Source organism: Paramisgurnus dabryanus, chromosome 19 (assembly GCF_030506205.2).
Source record: "Paramisgurnus dabryanus chromosome 19, PD_genome_1.1, whole genome shotgun sequence".
NCBI classification, from domain to species: Eukaryota; Metazoa; Chordata; class Actinopteri; order Cypriniformes; family Cobitidae; genus Paramisgurnus; species Paramisgurnus dabryanus.
Window position 1 is genome coordinate 20,466,317 of NC_133355.1, and position 20,083 is coordinate 20,486,399.

The following is a 20,083-nucleotide window of genomic DNA, read 5'->3' on the forward strand; positions in this document are numbered from 1 at the left end:
GCTGTTTCCTCTGAGCCTGCTCAAGTTGCTATGGAAATGACCTCTGACCAGGAGGGTGCATCTTCAAGGTCAGAGAAAGAAGAGTTTTCGGTCACCGTGGAAGTTGCTGTTCAAGAGAAAGTCTCTTCACACGAGTGGGAGGTAACAGAGATTAATCAGGGAACGACAAGTACTCCAAAATCAGACCACACCTCATTTACCCAGTTAGACTCAATAGAAGTCAGTATAAAGTCTGATCCCCCTTCCCCTCTGCCCCTGTCATCCAGTAAACATGAGTCAAGTATGACTGAAATAGACAGTAAAGATGCTGAAGCTTTTGTTGCAACAGACAGTTTTGTGTATTTAGCTGTGGCTGTGCCACCCCGTTATCCTCAGGATTGTCCCCCATCTCCATCAGTAAACTCTGTCCCTCCAAGCCCCCTCTCAAATTGCTGCAATGAGCCAGAAGATGGGGCATTTTTCTCGTCTGATAGTTTTGTTTACCTTGCGGCCCCTGAGCGACTCGTCTCTGACGGGGGCTCGGCTTGTGAGGACTGTCAGGATTTTGACTCCGAGTCAGAGGAGAGCCGATCAGGTGTTGACTTTGTTCTTGGTTCAATGACGGGAGATAGTGAATGGGACTCAGATGGGTCAACATCAGACTTTGTTCACACACAAAAAGACCAATGGGAGAAGCTAGAGCCAGGTCTATTACAGGAACTTTTTAATGAGGGCCAAAGTGAGGCAATCTCTCATGAGAGTGTGGTATCGTGTAACAATGACTGTGAAGCAACCTGTGAACCAAAGGGTTCTGAGGAGGAAATATCACCAATAAAGCATGACACTGATTTGGACACAAAGGTAATTATAATCCTTTAAGTTCACTGTTTTATGTATACATACATACATGCATACATAGAATATGTATGTATGTATGCAAGTATGTGTATATAGTCACCTCACAAATATTCACTTTGCAGTCAACTACTGTTTACCTGTAGGGTTTCTCACGGGTTTACTGTTGTGTTATGTCAGAGAAATGACCCAGTTTAACATTGCGGTAAATGCTGTGCTGGTTGTGTAATATAATTTTGCCTAATATGATATGAAGTAAACACCCCAATCAAAGTACTCCAGATTGAATTTTCTTTCACAGATCCAGAGAATGTGTTTGTGAGAAAGTTATATTTGAAGTAATCCATGTGTTTACATTTATGTAGATCTTACTGCAATGTTTTGATTGGTCTGGATGTACATACTGTAACTATTATCTGACCTGGCTTAATTTACCCTTATAGACAGAAGTCTTTGTTGAGCACAGTAGTTGTTCGCTTTCTGGCATTATTTATGTAATTCAGTGCTGATCACAGATCTGAAAATAAGCATGCTTGTTTAGTTGGAAAAAGCAGTGAACGTTTGCATGTTTGGTTACAGGCAAATGAGTTTGTGCACACATTTGCATGTGTTTGCTGTTGCTGCCTGATTGAGCGCTGCCTTTTCTATGAGATCACTTCAGGTTTGTTTTAGAAAGAGATTTAGGAGTCCAAAATGGACTGGAATGTATTTTTCTATATACATGTAAGTATTCTAAACATCATTTGAATGTGAGTTTGACAGTTTGACACGGCCTGTGTCTGCTCTGTTTCACCGTGGCGGGTGGCCGAGAGACTGTCTGTGTTAGTACTCATGCTATTTGGATGGTTATTACATTACTGTCTATTAGCAGCAGTGGCCAAGCCTGGCCGGTCATCCATATATATTATTTGTCCCTTGGCCTGGCCCAAATCTGCCGTTCTGAGTGGTCACTACCACTCATAAAAACCAGATCCATCAAATGTAATAAGAAGCAGGACCTTGTCAGAATAGATTTGGTTATAGGAGATTATAGCAACTGAGAGACTGAACAGGATCAGCCAGCAAACAATCTTTTAAACTCCGTTGGGATAGGGAAATTAAAAAGCAAGAACAAACTGACTGATTTGAGAGGTGCTGCCGTCTGGTGCCAAACCCACTCAAAATCTACCCCCCCACCTTTTCATCCCTAGTGCAGTCAGATGCTACTCCAATTGAGATAAGGAAGTGAGAAATAAACATCGACCGGTAACACACAAACACTGTAGAAAGTTGTTGGAAATATAAATAGATAAGGACATGTCAGTGCTATCAGCCCAGGGCCAGGCTTGCCACCCCCGCAATGCCCAGAGCCAAGGGAATATTTCACAGACCTCAAGAATCATGTTTTGTAATCTTTTGGAGCAACTCTCTGTTGCAGGTCATCTCCAGTGAAATTTCACAGTGCCAATGAGAGCTGATTTGAAGGGTGGAGTCAGAACGTTTTGCAACAGTTTAATCATTAATGGACAAAGAGTCTTTATGGTATAACACCTGGTAATACTCAAAATGAGAGATGCATGAGCAGTAGGAGGCATCAGAAAGGTCAGGTAAACAGACATACTTGTTGATATGCACAGTGGGAAAGGAAGAGTGTTCCGGGATGGGGTAAACACTGATGTTATGACGTACAGTAATAGTGTCCATGTCTCATTGTTTGGATTGTGATGATAGTGAAAGGTGGTGTGCGGGAAACATCTGTGATAAAAAGACCGTTGGGTAGGAGAGAGACCATAACAAAGCAGTCACATATGCTGTGAACACACTGATGTGTTTGCCCAGTTTTTATTAATGAAAACTTTATAAATGACTTTCATGTTAGAACATTCAAGTCACATAAAATTTTGTCATCCCAAATGCATTGTTAAAGAAGCAGGGGTGTAGATGAGGAAAAAGACAGGAAGAAAGCAGGAAGAGTAGGAATTTTGAAGAATTGTGGACATGTTTACATTGATGTGAATGTAACTTGTGCTTTAGCTCTTCTGGATTCCTGGAATACCCGGAAGTATATTAATATTGTTTTTTGGGCATTTTTTTCCTCTTGTTGAGGTTTTTAGTAAAGCCTAATGCCATTTATTTACAGTTTATTTGTTATCGATCAAATTGTTATTGATCAAATTGTTCCTTGCTACTTTGCTATCTTTTAAGAAATACTACATTTTGATGTCATGGTAAAATCATACAAAACGTAGATATCCTTCTCTAGAATTGCTTCTGCTTTATGTGAATTACATGTTTAGATTAACATGTCTATAATTATTTCTTTCCTCAACACCACAGAAGTTTTAAATACAGTATCAATCTGACATTTGGATACATTTATGAAATGTGGAGCATTGCTATAATTAAGTCAACAAAACAATGAAATTTAAAGCAGAGGAAAAGTATTGGAAATGTGCAGCGACCAAATGTTGCAGAAATCAAAATCTTTGTATATTTTAGCTTCTTCAAAACAGCCATTTGCCTAGATTACAGCCCTTAACACTGGGCATTTTCTCAACCAACTTTACAAACAAAAATCTACAGTTTTGAAAAAGTTCCCAAGCAGTACAAGTTGGCCATGCTGTTCTTTTACTAACTGGTCCAACTCCTCCATTTATTTTATTTTATTATCTTGTAAAGACATTCTTGAGCACTAGTGTTGGGCGATATGCCCCATTTTGAGATCGTCCTATTGTCAGCCTGTGAGATCGAAATTACAAGATAGTATCAGGGGGCGGGGCAATGGTTTACTCATTAATGACAAGACACTTGATTGGTGGACAATAAACGAACAACCTTTCTAGTGCAATGAAATGTCAGAGCCATGCGTATTACAAGCTCATGTGCAGGGAAGATTCCAGGTCATGCGTATTACAAGTTCAGGTCCAGGTGCGTGCGAGAAGGACTCACAAGCTCTCTGCCAAAAGTGAAGCCCACAAACCCTCTCATGTGAGGAAAAGCATATTAATGTGAAATTATAATGATGATAATAATAACTATTGTCACGAAAGCCAGCTATCGGCAAAATGTCTGACGTTCGTCAATACAGGATACTATCATCTATACACAACCCTATTGGGCACAAGTAGTTTTGAGCAATAAAGCATGAGTGTTTTAATCAAAATCATGAGAAACGTACAGTCAGCTATAGTATCCAAACATTTGAGTGGTACTGTAAAGCTGTGTTTCTTAAACTGCTGGCCGCAAGATGGTGCCGGCCGCCCCTTTTTTGTAAAATACATAATTTATCATAAATTCTGTGTATTAAACATCAGAAAAAAGGCAACTAACCAACAGCAACAGCTTTGTATAATTTAATATGTTTTGTTTATTTAAAAGTTTAAGTTTTAGAATGTTTTGTCATATTTTCTTTGGGAGGGCGCAAATGGATGCACCATACAAAAGAGGAGTTGCACGCCGAAAAAGTTTGAGAACTCCTGTAAAGTATTTGGTCCCTGTTTTGATTTAAGCAAAAATTAAGTATTTATGTAATTCTTCTAGACTCAGAATTGAGAAGGGTTAGCTAAAGATCAGCCTGTAATAGTAATAAATCCCTTAGCCAGTCATTGTCATTATTCCTTTACTAAAAACTAGGCAGGCGGTTTGTCACTGCGTATGGACTTGTGGTTTGGCCTACAGAGAAACAAACAAAAGACTCCAATGACTGTGATGTTGGCGGTTGGCGGTACGATGGAAAGCTGCCAGAAGCTAAAAGTGATCTGTGGGGGTTTGAGTAAGAAACAAAAGAGTTTAAAGTTTGGTGACAACAGAAACAGAGAGTGCTGTAGAGATACGCGTGTGTGTGTGAGAGACTTGCGTACTGGCCAGATTGGTTAAAAAAGTTTGAGAGGAATGAAAGGCATGCTATATATTTTCCAGAGCAGTGCAAGAGTCAAAAGCTTTGCATCTACAACAAAAGAAAGGGAAAGAAGAAAAGCTTAGTGATGGATAAAGTTAAAGTAAACTTTAAATTCAGGAACAATTAATAGTGATCATTGTAAAGTTTAAATTAAAATGCATTATATAAAGAAGTTGCTTCAGGGCAAAGACTTCAGTTCACGCTGTGAAAACTGATGAGGTCTCCTCACAATAGACGTGGCCAATTAACTTACACACTGAAACTTACACTTTAAATCAAGTAAAATACTTTCATACGCTAGTTAGCTCAAAAACAAGAACATTGTTGTCCAATTTGCATTGAAGTTTGTAACTTAAAGCTATACAAGCCTGTGAAAGTACTTCATATACAGTAGTTCAGTTACTTTACAGCCTTGTTTATGGCATGTGAAAGATATGCCACAGATCCAGATGAATGAAGTTATTTCTGTGCTGGTGGGTGAAAGTGCCACATGTGATGAATGATCAGGATTATAAACGGGAAATGGCTCCAAACGGACACACTGAGGAGGAGGATTTAGGATAATGTTAGACAGGATATAAAAAGCAACTAAACAATCTCTTCGCTTTGCAGATGCGTACACACTCACAGTCACATATGCTATCGGTGAGAGGGTGGAGCAGGTTGGGAACGTCGTTCATTGTTTTGAAGCCGACAGACATCCTGTTTAAAGCAGGAATGAAGCCTCTTGTCACAAGGCAACTGCAAACAAATGATAACACAAAAGTACTCACACAGTCACATGCAAAGGATGCTAGGTGTCATAATGGCCTTGTTTCTTTGTACAAACCTGCCTTCGACATACTTTCATCAGATCAAATAATGTGAAAACTTAACACTTACAGTGTTGATGCCAAGACCCTGTGTTTGATGACAGCCACTGTGTGGGGGCTGCAAACTGCTTCTCCAATTATAAACGACCATGGCACCTTAATTATCTTGTTGTTATGTTTGTCCAGTTTTATAACAAATGTGATGGTTGCATACTCCTCAAAACTATGTGTTTTCTGTGTATTTGCTCACTTGAAGGCCGTGGAAAGGGAACAGGTAGACAGCATTCAACCTAAACTGCAGCATGTCAACGCTGTGGGTCAAGGTCTTATCCAGAGCGCAGCCAAACACACCGACACTCAGGGTCTTGAACACGACCTGGAGACCACCAACCTTCGATGGAACTCTCTCAACAAGAGGGTAAGCTTTGCATCTGCTTTACCTCGTTTTTCTTTTAGTAGACTGAAGATATGGATTTAAATGATGAATAATTCTATTTTCACAGGTCGCTGAAAGAATCGCACAGCTACAGGAGGCCCTGTTGCATTGTGGGAAGTTTCAAGATGCCCTGGAGCCGCTCTTGAGCTGGTTGAGTGACACAGAAGAACTCATAGCCAATCAGAAGCCTCCATCGGCGGAGTACCGTGTGGTGAAGGCTCAAATTCAGGAACAGAAGGTTAATATGAGCTTTTAATAGTTTAAAGCAGAGGTCTTTACCTTTTGGTCACTGAGAAGGGAGCACATACTGGATGGACAGACAGACAGACAGACAGACAGACAGAGAGAGAAAAATAGAGATAGATAGATAGATAGATAGACAGACAGATAGATAGATAGATAGATAGATAGATAGATAGATAGATAGATAGATAGATAGATAGATAGATAGATAGATAGATGGATGGATAGATAGATAGATAGATAGATAGATAGATAGATAGATAGATAGATAGATAGATAGATAGATAGATAGATAGATAGATAGACAGATAGACAGATAGACAGATAGACAGATAGACAGACAGATAGACAGACAGATAGACAGATAGACAGACAGATAGACAGATTGATAGATATGGATGGATGGAGAGATGGATAGATAGATAGATGGTGAGATAAATATATATAGATAGAGATATAGATAGAAAGACATAAATATAGATACATAATAGACAGACAGATAGATATGGATGGATGGAGAGATGAAAGATAGAGAGATAAAGAGATGGAGAGATGGATAGATAGATGGAGAGATAAAGATATATAGATAGAGAGATATAGATAGAAAGATATAAATATAGATAGATGACAGACAGACAGACAGACAGACAGACAGACAGATAGATAGATGGAGAGACAAGGAGATATAGATAGAGAAATCTAGATAGAAAATATAAATATAGATAGATAATAGACAGACAGACAGACAGATCGATAGATAGATGGACAGATGGAGATGGATGAATAGATAGATGGATAGATGGATGAAGGGCTGGATAAATGGAGAGATGGATGAATAGAGAGATAGAGATGGATGGATGGATAAAGAGATATAGACAGAGAGATATAGATAGAAATATATAAATATAGGTAGATAATAGATAGACAGACGGATAGATGGAGAGATGGATGAATAGAGAGATATAGATGGATGGATGGATAGACAGACAGACGGAGAGATGGAGAGATGAATAGATAGATGGAGAGATGGATGGATGGATGGATAAAGAGATATAGACAGAGAGATATAGATAGAAATATATAAATATAGGTAGATAATAGATAGACAGACGGATAGATGGAGAGATGGATGAATAGAGAGATGGATGAATAGAGAGATGGATAGATAGAGAGATATAGATGGATGGATGGATGGATAGACAGACAGACAGACAGACAGACAGACGGAGAGATGGAGAGATGAATAGATAGATGGAGAGATGGATAGATAGATGGAGAGATGGAGAGAAGGATAGATAGATGGAGAGATAAAGAGATATAGATAGAGAGAGATAGATAGATAGATAGATAGATAGATAGATAGATAGATAGATAGATAGATAGATAGATAGATAGATAGATAGATAGATAGATAGATAGATAGATAGATAGATAGATAGATAGATAGATAGATAGACAGACCGACTGATAGATGGAGAGATGGAGAGATGGAGAGGTGGATGAATAGATAGATGGAGAGATGGATGAATAGGTAGATGGAGAGATGGATGAATAGAAAGATGGAGAGATGGATGAATAGAAAGATGGAGAGATAGATAGATAGATAGATAGATAGATAGATAGATAGATAGATAGATAGATAGATAGATAGATAGAGAGATAGAGAGATAGAGAGATAGAGAAGATAATAGATAGATAGACAGACAGACAGACATATAAATATATGTAGATATGGATGGATGGATGGATGGATGGAGAGATGGATGGATGTATAGATATGTATATGTATATAGTGAGATATATTTAATGTGGGAGGGGCATTACAACTTTTTATTAGTGAGGGTCTGCTAAATGTGAATTAGATTAATTTTTTGTCCTAAATAAAATTCATTCATATATTAATTTGGAAATATTTTGTGTTCTCAGCTTCTGCAACGTTTGCTGGATGACCGTCGTGGGACGGTAGAAATGATCCGAGCAGAAGGAGAGCGTATCGCTGCCACGGCAGAGACACAAGACAGAGACAAAATCCAGAACCAGCTAAAGAGTCTTGGAGAGAGATGGACAAACTTACTGGAAAAGGCCAGCGGCAGGTAAACACCATAATCAGAGCAATATGGGCACCCAGACACAACCATAAAACGCCTTAATCCAATCTCTTACTCGCAACGCAGTCACTTGGTTGTTTAACAAGGCCATAAATACAGAGCGGTCATAAAAATATAACAGATTTCCTTCTCATCAGGCAACGGCAACTTGAGGAGTTGCAGGTGTTGGCGCTGCAGTTTCATGAAGCTGTGGAGCCGCTCGGGGAGTGGTTGAGTGCCACGGAGAGACGCCTGAGCTCTGCTGAGCCAATGGGAACCCAGACCTCTAAAATCACACAACAGATTGCAAGGCACAAGGTACGCAGTACCTGGCAGTTTTAAAAGAGATTTATACTAAGATCTGAGTCCTTTCTTCAAGCAGTTTTAAAGCGATGTGAGCCTGGAGATGTATAGGAAAGAGCAGACTTGAATAAAAGTCTCGTGTGGGTTTTATCAGGAGTGTAATTATCAAGATATGTAGTCTGTGACACAGCCCTCATCTTTTCCATTTTTAAACATGTTTCGTTTTCGTTCTCATCTTGTGTTGATCCATATTTCATTTTACATCATTCACATTAAAGAATTATGATTTATTATTGAGTGCGTTTACATGTACAACAAATGCTGATAACTTTAATTATCAGGTTTTTAAGATCGTAGCATGTAAACGCACTCACTATTCAATATCCTGCATTTATGTTTGTTTGCATTTTTGTTTCCGTTTTCTCCTTTTTCTCATCCCATCATCCCCCTCTCTTTATACCCTGGGCTAAAATCCCAGGCTTTCCAAGAGGATGTGTCCTCTCGGGACAAAGAGGTAGACCACCTCGAGACTCTCAGCCAATCGCTGAATCCGCTCAGCTGCGCCGCTGATCGCGATTGGCTGGGCGAACGCGTGAAGGCGGTGCGCAGTGGGCACACAGAGCTGCGTGATTGGTGCGATCGGAGAGCGGCCATGCTGGAGCAGGCCTTGGCCAATGCACAGCTGTTTGGAGAGGAAGAGGTGGAGGTCCTAAACTGGCTAGCAGAGGTGGCTCAGAGACTGGCTGATGTTTCCGTGCAAAATTATCAGCCGGATCTGCTAGAGCAACAACACAAATACACACTGGTACGAGTATTCAAGGGATAACTGAAGCTGAGGATTAGCAATATTGTTTTTGTAGTGAGTTTAGAGAAGATGCCCTCATCTCAGAAAAGAATTACTGTATATAAGGGCTGCCAGTTGAAAATTTTATTTAATAAGTAAAGTTGTTAATGAATTGGATGAATATGTATATAAAGCATCCAAATGGACAATTCAAAGACATCACATAGGAGATTCATACCAAAACCCACATTATTCAATGTCATTGTTGTCTCCTACAGGCTCTTAATGAAGAGATTATCAGCCGGAAGAAGACAGTCGATCAGGCCATTAAAAACGGACAGGCACTGCTCAAACAAACCACTGGTACTTGTCCATCAAACCTCTGTGCTCTCTACTAAAACGCTTTACTTCAGATTTGATCATCTTTGATTTTCTGACAGGTGAGGAGGTCCTGTTGATTCAGGAGAAGCTTGATGGCATCAAAAGCCGCTATGCAGAGATGACAGCGGGCAGCAGCAAAGCCCTTCGAACTCTTGAACAGGCCCTTCAACTTGCCACTCGATTTGCCAGCGCGCACGATGACATCAACCAATGGCTGGATGCCATGGAGGCGGAGCTTAACAATAGTGAGCCAGACACGACACCGGCCTATCAAGACAGGCAAAGAGTAAGTGCATAACTTAAATTCTTCTACAGTCTTTCAAAGCACCATGATGTGAAATGAAGGTTTCGATTACATTTAGCCATCACGTAATGAGACAATTTTTTGCTAAACCAAATGAGGTGTCTCTCCTATCACATCGTTTGATGGTTCTGTGTATCTGTGCCACTGTTTGTCTCAGGAACTGAAGTGTGTGTCTGCCGAAAAGCGTTTGGTTTTGGACACCGTGAACGAGGTAGGAAGTGCCTTACTGGATCTGGTCCCCTGGCGTGCACGGGAAGGCCTGGACCGCCTTGTCGCTGATGCTAATCAACGTTACCGCCACGCTGACGAAACCATTACACAAAGAGTGCAGTTAGTGCAGGCTGCCATCCAGAGGTCACAGCAGGTACTGCAACCTCTTACAACCAAAGTGTTTCACTGTTTTTTCTTTCAGGAAAAGAATTATGGTATATATTCCATGTATATATTATATTATTAGAAAAAAGAAATGTCTACATCATTCTTTAAAGAAAAACACCACAGTTTTTCAATATTTTACTATGTTCTTACCTCAACTTACACAAATTAATACATACCTATCTTTTTTCAATTCATGCACTAAATCTTTGTACAGCACTTTGTGAATACGTTAGCATTTAGCCTAGCCTCATTCATTCCTTAGGATCCAAACAGGGATGAATTTAGAAGCCACCAAACACTTCCATGTTTCTCTATTTAAAGTAAGTATGGTGGCACAAAATAAAACGTGCCGATTTTTAAAGCGGATAAAAAATGAGAATTATATTGTATGGCGGAAGAGTACTTAGTTTGCAGCACTTTGACCTCGGCAACACTCTTGACTACCCCTCTCGCTCAAACTTCAGTCAATATAACATTATTACAGTCTTTAAATAGGGAAAACATGGAAGTGTATGGTGGCTTTTATTTTCATCCCTGTTTGGATCCTAAGGAATGAATAGGACTAGGCTAAATGCTAACCATTGAAAAACAGTGGTGTTTTCCTTTAACAATATTAGATTTACTGAATTAAGGATAGATTGAAATTGTAAATCTTTGTGACACTTCTTTATTTAAATGCATCAGTATGAGGAAGCAGTGGACGCAGAGCTGGCCTGGGTCGGAGAGACAGAGAGGAAGTTGGCGTCACTGGGACCTCTCAGTCTGGAGCCTGATGTGACTGTGGCTCAGCTCCAAGTGCAAAGAGCCTTCAACATCGACATCATCCGTCACAAAGACACCGTAGACCAACTGCTAAAGACGCGAGAGGACATACTGGAGAGCTGCAGTGAAGAACAGAGAGATGCCCTGAAGGTTAGAGAAAGATAAAGCCTTGCCTTTATACTTTGAAGAAGCTGAATCAGGAAAATGTAATTGTGACTCATGCATTTTCCAATAGAGATTTGATTTAGATGAGTCATGTATAATGTAAGGAAAAGCTGAACAGCTGTGCTGAGTCCTTGTCTCTCAAAAGACTCATTTTGATGACCTGAACTAACCCGTTTCCTCTTCATCCTGAAGGTGAAAACGGATTCTTTAAGTGCCCGTTATGAAACGGTCAATCAGAGTCATGCTGAGCGCTTCTCGGCTCTAGAGCGAGCTCAGGTGCTGGTGGCGCGGTTCTGGGAGACTTACGAAGAACTCGAACCCTTTTTGGGTGAAACTGAGACCTTGATTACCCAGTTGCCCCCTCCTGCTATTGATACAGAGGCACTCAGGCAACAGCAGGACCAGATGAGGGTGAGTGAGATGATTCAGAAAACCTTGAATTTGCCCCATCACTGATCTTCAGATATAGAAGTCCTACTATTATCCCCTGCAAAAAAATTGTGAATGTGTAACTATATGATATGAGTTTTGTCAACCTTTAGGAGTTTGCTCGAAGCTTAAAAATTGTTGTTTTTAGATATTATATTTTGACATAATGTGATGTATTCATTCATGATATATTTCTCTCTAGCTTTTGAGGGAGTCTATAGCGGAGCACAAGCCGCACATAGACAAACTGTTAAAGATCGGCCCACAGCTGGCAGAGCTAAGTACACAGGAAGGAGAAACGGTCAAGCAGCGTTATAATAACGCAGAGAGACGTTACCTCAAAATCAAAGAGGAGGTCAAAGGTCGAGCCACAGCCCTGGATGAAGCCGTCTCACAGTCTGCGCAGGTGGGTGCTATGATACGTCACCATGCATGCACTGAACTTCTGTTGTGAATACAATGTTTGGTGTTATACAGCATATTTTGTCATCATCGCCATTTATTAAAAGACAACATACATCATATATTTAATTTAAAAGCAAGTCACATTTAGATCACATTCATCAGTTGCATTTTGGCTAAATGTTTGTTATTGATGCTTCCTGCTGCTGTTGTTGCATGCTGTTGAATTAACTCATTATATTGTTTCTCCACCCCCCCATCCCATCAAACTCTTGTGACCTCACCTGTGTGTACATTTACCCATCCCCTACCTTACCATATTCACACTCGCTTGCTGTAATGTCCCTGCTCACCTCCCCACCCATCCCATGTCCGTTTGGTCCATCATCCGTCCATCACTCATGTTTGTGGATGTGCGTTGTGTGTCCATCACTGCTCTACAACACCTTCAGTTGGTAGAGGTAAGAACTCCAATGCCCACTAATAGCATCTGTTTTGCATTGGGTATCTATTAGGAATATTCATAGCTTTTCTTCATAAACATTCTCACTTTTTTAAACAGCTACTTTGTTGACATTGTGCCAAATTGTTGTGCCTATATTGTGAAAGAGATCTGTGACACCCCCTTCCTGACACTACACCTATACTCATTGATTTACATTGTTTAGATTAGAAAACGGCAAATGGCAAGCATTTTATTTTAAAAAGTTATCTTTCTCTAGATCAATTTGAATACAAATACAGGGAAATGTATTAACACTCTTTGGAGTCTTGACATTTAGACACATGTGCTCATGCAGGATGAAGGTGTCATGTCTCTGTGGTGTATTCTGTATTTCTTTAGAAAACACCTCTTTCTTCCTCTTATTACCATATTTTCTGGACTATAAGTCACTCCGGAGTATAAGTCGCATCAGTCAAAAATGCGTTTTGTAGAGGAAAAAACATATACAAGTCGCACTGGACTGTACATCGCGTTTATTTAGAAAATGATTTCACAAAATTTAAGCCAAAGAACAGACATTTAATCTGGAAAGGCAAGTTATTCAACTAAACAATAGCACACAGAACAGGTAGCTGAATAGGTGTCCGTACATGTTAAAATAACGTAAACCGTTGTTTACATGATACACAATAGCATACAGAACATACCTGAATAAATTAACACGACAAGCCAAATCAAGTTCAAAAAGGTCCCGAAGTCATTCCACATCACGGAATTCATTGAATTACATAAATACAGGAGCAGCATAGAGCGGACTCTCGCGGCTGTAGGCGGTAATGGTTTCTCTTGGTTCGTATGAAATAATTTTGATGTACAAGTCGCACCTGAACTTAATTTCCAGGACCCGCCAAACTATGAAGAAAGTGCGACTTGTAGTCCGGAAAATACGGTAACATCTATATGGGATAGATTTATGGGACAACCATTTTATGCCTTTATCCAATTACTTGTATTCGTTCTGATTGTCCTTCACCTTCTCTCCCATCAGTTTCATGATAAGATGGACCCGCTGTTGGAGACTCTGGAGGGGGCGGTTCATCGTTTGAGGCAGCCCCCTCCTGTGGCGGCCGAGGTGGACAAGATCCGAGAGCAGCTGGCGGAGCACCGGGCTACAGGACTGGAGTTGGACAAACTCCTGCCTTCCTTCAGCGCCCTGTGCACCCGCGGAGAAGAGCTCATCAGCCGCGCCCCCCACGACGATCCTGCCGCTCAGGGTAAATTTCTACACTTGTAAGTTTATGCTGAATTAAACAATCAAATTCTCTGGATAATTGAGTGTTGTGTTCCCATCCTCAGCGGTGCGTTCCCGACTCCTGCGGCTACGCTCCCTGTGGGATGAAATCAGGCAGAGAGCAGAGGAAAGGGAAGGAAAACTTCAGGATGTTCTAGATCTCTCTGGGAAGTTTTGGGCAGACATGGCCGCTCTGCTGAGCACGCTGCGTGACTCTCAGGACATTGTGAAGGAGCTGGAGGATCCAGGGGTGGATCCTTCACTAATAAAGCAACAGATCGAGGCAGCAGAGGTTAGTCCAAGAGATAATGCCTTTATCTTATGAGTAATTAAGCAGATTTCATGAAAATTTCATGAAGATTTCAAGATCTGCAAATAGTAAAGATGTTTTCTTCTCACGCTTAGGCTATTAAGGCAGAGACTGATGGTCTGAGGGAAGAACTGGAGATTGTGCGCACCCTGGGTGCTGATCTCATCTTTGCCTGTGGAGAGACTGAAAAGCCAGAGGTCAAGAAGACCATCGATGAGGTAAGTCATGCAGAGAGCACCCTGCTTCACTCCAATTTTAATAAAGATATCTGTCTTACTTGTGTTGTTGTGTTATACAGATGAATGCTGCCTGGGAAGGCCTGAACCGCACGTGGAGAGAGAGAATGGAGAGACTGGAGGAGGCCATGACAGCTTCTGTTCAGTACCAGGACGCTCTTCAGGTGCATATCTCTCTAATGATACTTCAAAATCAAATTTGATTGGTTAAGCCCCAACTGAATGTTCACAATCCTTCCTTCGTGCATTCTCAGGGCATGTTTGACTACCTGGATAATGCAGTCATCAAACTTTGCGACATGCCGGCCGTGGGGACTGACCTCAGCACTGTCAAACAACAGATTGAGGAGCTCAAGGTTTGACTATGTTCCTTACCTCAACCCTTTCGAGACATTTTGAGAGAACTAAAATTCAGTTAACCTGTTTTGTTTTTTTATGAAACAGCTGTATAAAGTGGAGGTGTACCAGCAGCAGATTGACATGGAAAAGCTTAGTCACCAAGGAGACATGTTGCTCAAGAAAGTGACTGATCAAACAGACCGAGACATGATCCAGGAGCCACTCACCGAGCTACGCCACCTGTGGGACAACCTGGTGGACAAGATCACAATCAGACAGGTGAGCAAATAGAGACAACCCTGACTTTAAACATTGCTTTATTACTAAGTTAACTTATAACAGAATCTTTTTCCTCTTGTTCATGAGCCTATCGTAATGTTTTTTGGGTCCGCCATTGGTTTAGAGAGAAGGAAAACAAGAAATGGTCTTTCAATTCATTCTCTCTCTGTCTCTGTCTGTCTTAGCACAAGCTGGAAGGGGCTCTGTTGGCACTCGGTCAGTTTCAGCATGCTCTCTCTGAGCTGCAGTCCTGGCTCAGTCACACTCACGCCACACTGGACACCCAGCGGCCCATCAACTCCGATCCCAAGGCCATTGAAATTGAGCTGGCTAAGCATCACGTACGTAAATCAGGCTTTGTCTGCACATTCTTCTCTCTATCTGTCAAACCAGTTTAATCAAGATCTGTATTTAGGTTTTAAGAAATGACGTGCTGTCCCATCGGGCCACGGTGGAGGCGGTGAACAATGCAGGTTCTGAACTCCTGGAGTCTAGTCCTGTAGATGAGATCAACCACCTGAGGGATCAGCTGGACGAGCTCAACCGCAGTTGGAAGAACCTTCTGCTGAAGAGTGATGAGCGGCAGAAACTTCTGGAAGCTGCTCTTCAGCAGGTGCGTGAGATATAATAGATTTACAGAAAGCTCAAACAACATACAAGTGAATGTGCATGTTGTTTACAAAGATGACACATTAAGCAGGTGCTGTTTGGAAGGATTCAGTGCTCCTTAATATTGTAGTACAGGTGTTAGATCAATTAGCTCATTGTCTTTGCCCTGTGTGGTTTCTGTGTCAGGCGGAGGGTTTCCATGGAGAGCTGGAGGAGTTTCTGCAGTGGCTCAGACGCACAGAGAGTCAGCTGTCTGCTGCCAAACCCACAGGTGGCCTGCCTGAGACCGCCAGAGAGCAGCTGCAACAACACATGGTACATTAACACACAGTTCACCTGCAGTCTGACCATCACAAACAAGAGCAGTTAGAATCAATTGGATATTATCTTATTTTTTGTGCTCCCGATCCGAGTCGTTTTGCTTTGAGGATCGTCCGATTCCGATGTGAAGCTCCGGTATAGCAAAGTGCGCAGAAGAATGCAAAGAGAGGCCAGGGAAAGCACACTTTACTTTACCGGGACAAAAATGCCCAAGTAAACGCAAATTATTTCGTCAAGTGTTTTTAGTTTTGAGGTGTCTTTGAGGCAGTATTAGACGCGGCGTTTAGCGGATTCTGACATCAAATCGACGTGGTGTTTAGCGTGGATTCTGACAACAAATCGATGTGGTGTTTACCATGGATTCTGACGACAAATCGACATGCAGTTTAGCGTGGATTCTGGCGACAAATTGACGTGGCGTTTAGCGAGGATTCTAACGACAAATCGGTGTGCCGTTTAGTGAGGATTCTGACGACAAATCGATGTGGCCTTTAGAGCGGATTCTGACGACAAATCGCCATGGCGTTTAGCGCAGATTCTGACGAAACATCGACGTGGCGTTTAGCTCGGGTTATGGTGACAAGTCGATATACAGGTTAAAGCGGGTTCTGACGACAAATAGAAGTGGTGTTTAGCGCAGATTCTGACAACAAATCAACATGGCATTTAGGGCAGATTCTGGTGACGAATCGATACGTCATTTAAACGTGGATTGTTACAACAAAACGACGTGCCATTAAGTGCATATTCTGACAAAAAACGATGTGCCGTTTAGCACGGATTCTGACAACAAATCGACGTGGTGTTTAGCGTGGATTCTGGCGACAAATTGACGTGCCGTTTAGTGCGGATTCTGACGTCAAATCGGCGTAGCGTTTAGCGCAGATTCTGACGACACATCGACATGGCGTTTAGCGCGGGTTCTGGTGACAAGTCGATGTACAGGTTAAAGCGGGTTCTGACGACAAATTAGAAGTGGTGTTTAGCGCAGATTCTGACAACAAATCGACATGGCGTTTAGGGCGGATTCTGGTGACGAATCGACACGTCATTTAAACGTGGATTCTGACAACAAATCGACGTGACGTTTAGCGTGGATTGTTACAACAAAACGACATGCCGTTAAGTGCATATTCTGACAAAAAAACTATGTGCCGTTTAGCACGGATTCTGACAACAAATCGACGTGGTGTTTAGCGTGGATTCTGGCGACAAATTGACGTGCCGTTTAGTGCGGATTCTGACGTCAAATCGGCGTAGCGTTTAGCGCAGATTCTGACGACACATCGACATGGCGTTTAGCGCGGGTTCTGGTGACAAGTCGATGTACAGGTTAAAGCGGGTTCTGACGACAAATTAGAAGTGGTGTTTAGCGCAGATTCTGACAACAAATCGACATGGCGTTTAGGGCGGATTCTGGTGACGAATCGACACGTCATTTAAACGTGGATTCTGACAACAAATCGACGTGACGTTTAGCGTGGATTGTTACAACAAAACGACATGCCGTTAAGTGCATATTCTGACAAAAAAACTATGTGCCGTTTAGCACGGATTCTGACAACAAATCGACGTGGTGTTTAGTGTGGATTCTGACAACAAATCGACGTGCCGTTAAGTGCAGATTCTGACCAAAAAATTACATGCCGTTTAGTGCAGATTCTGACAACAAGACGATGTGGCATTTAGCGCGGATTCTGGCGACAAATCGAGGTGGCGTTTAGCGTGGATTCTGACACCATATCGGCGTGACATTTAGCGTGGATTCTGACAACAAATCGACGTGGCTTTTAGCGCGGATTTTGACAGCAAATTGACGTGGCTTTTAGCGGATTCTGACAACAAATCTGTATTTCTACATGGGACGAGACATGGATTAAGCGGATTTTAAATGAAGGTATTTGATGAACATATAAAACATATTATATCTTCTAAATGTGAATTTTGCAAACGTTTTGGAGCACACTAGTTAATCGGTTTCCTTAAGGCTAACATGTTCATATTAAAAAAAAAATATATAACATTTTGATTTCATGGAGGCTGTAACACTGCTCCTTTGGCCACATACACCACTTTAAAAGTACTTTAAGTTGTTAGTAGAAATCAAACTAATACGTAATAAGGATAAATGTCAAAACAAGAAATGTGCATCATTCTATATAAATACTACATTTGCACTGTTAAGGCTGAATAACTCAATTGCTGTCTGTTGTATTTATAGGAGCTCCAGGCTCAGTTGACCCAAAGGGGCGAGCAGTACCATCGACTACTGGACAAGGGAGAGTCCATGCTGCTGGCCAGAGGAGGAGAGGACGCTGGACCCGGTACCACACAGACACAACAGAACCTGGCTCTACTACAAAACAAGTGGGCCAGTCTCAACGCCAAGATAGATGACAGAAGGGTGAGAGAAGCAAACCGTGACTTCTGTCTTGATCTTGTTTGGAATTGAATAGTGCATGGATTAATTTTCAAAGACTTGAATTGTCAGTTCATCTGTCTGTCTGCCTCTCTCTTCAAAGGCTAAGCTGGACGAAGCTGTCTCGCTGGCGACAGGTTTCCAGACCTCCCTGCAGGACACTATTAACTGGCTGACCCAAGCAGAACAGACTCTCAACATGGCCCAGGCACCCAGCCTCATTCTCGACACTGTACTCTTCCAGATAGATGAGCACAAGGTTGGAGAAAACCTTTATGTACATTATTACTACTAACAATCTAGATCGTAATCCTCTTTATTCCTGCATGTTGTAGGTGTTTGTGAATGAGGTGAACACCCACCGAGACCAGGTTCTGGCTCTTGAGAAGGCCGGATCTCAATTGAGGTTCGCCAGTCTCAAACAGGATGTGGTTCTAATCAAGAACCTGCTGCTCAGCGTTCAGGCTCGCTGGGACAAACTCATTCAGAGGTCACTGGAAAGAGGACGTCACCTGGATGAGGCCCGCAAGAGAGCCAAGCAGGTACTGGTTAACACTTTCTCAATCTCTTCTCGTTACTCTTTCAGTCTCTGATGTTGGTCTCTCTTCTGTTGTTCAGTTTCATGAGGCCTGGAGGAAGCTGACAGATTGGTTGGAGGAGGCAGAGAGCAGGTTGGACTCGGAGCTGGAAATCTCCAACGAGCCCGACAAGATCAAAGTGCAGCTTGCAAAACATAAGGTACACTACTTGCTTGCATTTTGGAGCATGCAGTTATACTGCAAACATTCAGATTTGTATCTTACGCCCTCTGTCTGTTACTTACGGTACTGCAGGAGTTCCAGAAGTCTCTCGGGTCCAAACAGCCGGTGTATGACACCACAGTGCGCTCTGGGAAGGCCATGAGAGACAAAGCCACACTTTCCGATGACACCCAAAAACTGGACCATTTGTTGGGGGAGGTCCGCGACAAATGGGATACCGTGTGTGGAAAAAGTGTGGAGAGGTGAGAAAAAAATTATACATTTGCAGTGGTGTTGAATATTGTAAAAAAAGAGAATTGTTTTACAAATCTTTTGTACTCTTCAGGCAACACAAGTTGGAGGAAGCTCTGTTGTTCTCAGGACAGTTTGCCGAGGCTCTCCAAGCTCTTGTAGATTGGCTGTATCGTGTGGAGCCTCAGCTAGCAGAAGATCAGCCTGTCCATGGAGATCTGGACCTGGTCTCCAACCTCATGGACTCACACAAGGTAATTGTTTCTTTAACAAATAAAATGCGGGGTTCATTATTTCATCCCAGATGGACATTATGAGGTTACCTTGTAGTTTATAGGCGGAAAAACATTTCTACATTCGTTTTTTAGGCGTTCCAAAAGGAGCTTGGCAAAAGGACCAGCAGCGTGCAAGCTCTGAAGCGTTCTGCTAGAGAGCTAATGGACACGGGCCGTGATGACACTGCATGGGTCAAAGTTCAAGTGCAGGAGCTCAGCAACCGCTGGGAAACTGTCTGCGCCCTGTCAGTCTCAAAACAGACCCGCCTCCAGCAGGCTCTCAAACAGGTATGTCTGACGGCTAGTAACGTGTAGAAATAAATATAAATGTTATTTTTTCTTCTCACATCTTGTTGGTTCTCCATCTGTA

General features: G+C 41.9%; 1 protein-coding gene across 12 annotated transcripts in view; it reads left to right on the forward strand.

Annotated features, from left to right (window-relative positions):
• Positions 1-20,083, forward strand: part of macf1a (microtubule actin crosslinking factor 1a) — a 181,465-nt gene that overhangs the window by 142,786 nt on the left and 18,596 nt on the right. For 9 of the 12 annotated variants that reach the window (XM_073812743.1, XM_065292458.2, XM_065292460.2 and 6 more), the window contains 27 exons: positions 5,780-5,941; positions 6,027-6,197; positions 8,129-8,295; positions 8,448-8,607; positions 9,071-9,397; positions 9,655-9,739; positions 9,817-10,043; positions 10,219-10,425; positions 11,124-11,351; positions 11,559-11,777; positions 11,998-12,201; positions 13,691-13,916; positions 13,999-14,225; positions 14,339-14,461; positions 14,542-14,643; positions 14,734-14,835; positions 14,924-15,097; positions 15,283-15,438; positions 15,513-15,710; positions 15,893-16,021; positions 18,249-18,431; positions 18,550-18,705; positions 18,782-18,988; positions 19,065-19,184; positions 19,280-19,449; positions 19,533-19,692; positions 19,807-20,001. In XM_073812743.1, the coding sequence (XP_073668844.1) occupies positions 5,780-5,941; positions 6,027-6,197; positions 8,129-8,295; positions 8,448-8,607; positions 9,071-9,397; positions 9,655-9,739; positions 9,817-10,043; positions 10,219-10,425; positions 11,124-11,351; positions 11,559-11,777; positions 11,998-12,201; positions 13,691-13,916; positions 13,999-14,225; positions 14,339-14,461; positions 14,542-14,643; positions 14,734-14,835; positions 14,924-15,097; positions 15,283-15,438; positions 15,513-15,710; positions 15,893-16,021; positions 18,249-18,431; positions 18,550-18,705; positions 18,782-18,988; positions 19,065-19,184; positions 19,280-19,449; positions 19,533-19,692; positions 19,807-20,001 (4,785 nt within the window). The remainder of the gene's footprint in view (positions 1-5,779; positions 5,942-6,026; positions 6,198-8,128; positions 8,296-8,447; positions 8,608-9,070; positions 9,398-9,654; positions 9,740-9,816; positions 10,044-10,218; positions 10,426-11,123; positions 11,352-11,558; positions 11,778-11,997; positions 12,202-13,690; positions 13,917-13,998; positions 14,226-14,338; positions 14,462-14,541; positions 14,644-14,733; positions 14,836-14,923; positions 15,098-15,282; positions 15,439-15,512; positions 15,711-15,892; positions 16,022-18,248; positions 18,432-18,549; positions 18,706-18,781; positions 18,989-19,064; positions 19,185-19,279; positions 19,450-19,532; positions 19,693-19,806; positions 20,002-20,083) is intronic. The other 3 variants (XM_073812744.1, XM_073812745.1, XM_073812742.1) reach the window with 1 other exon arrangement.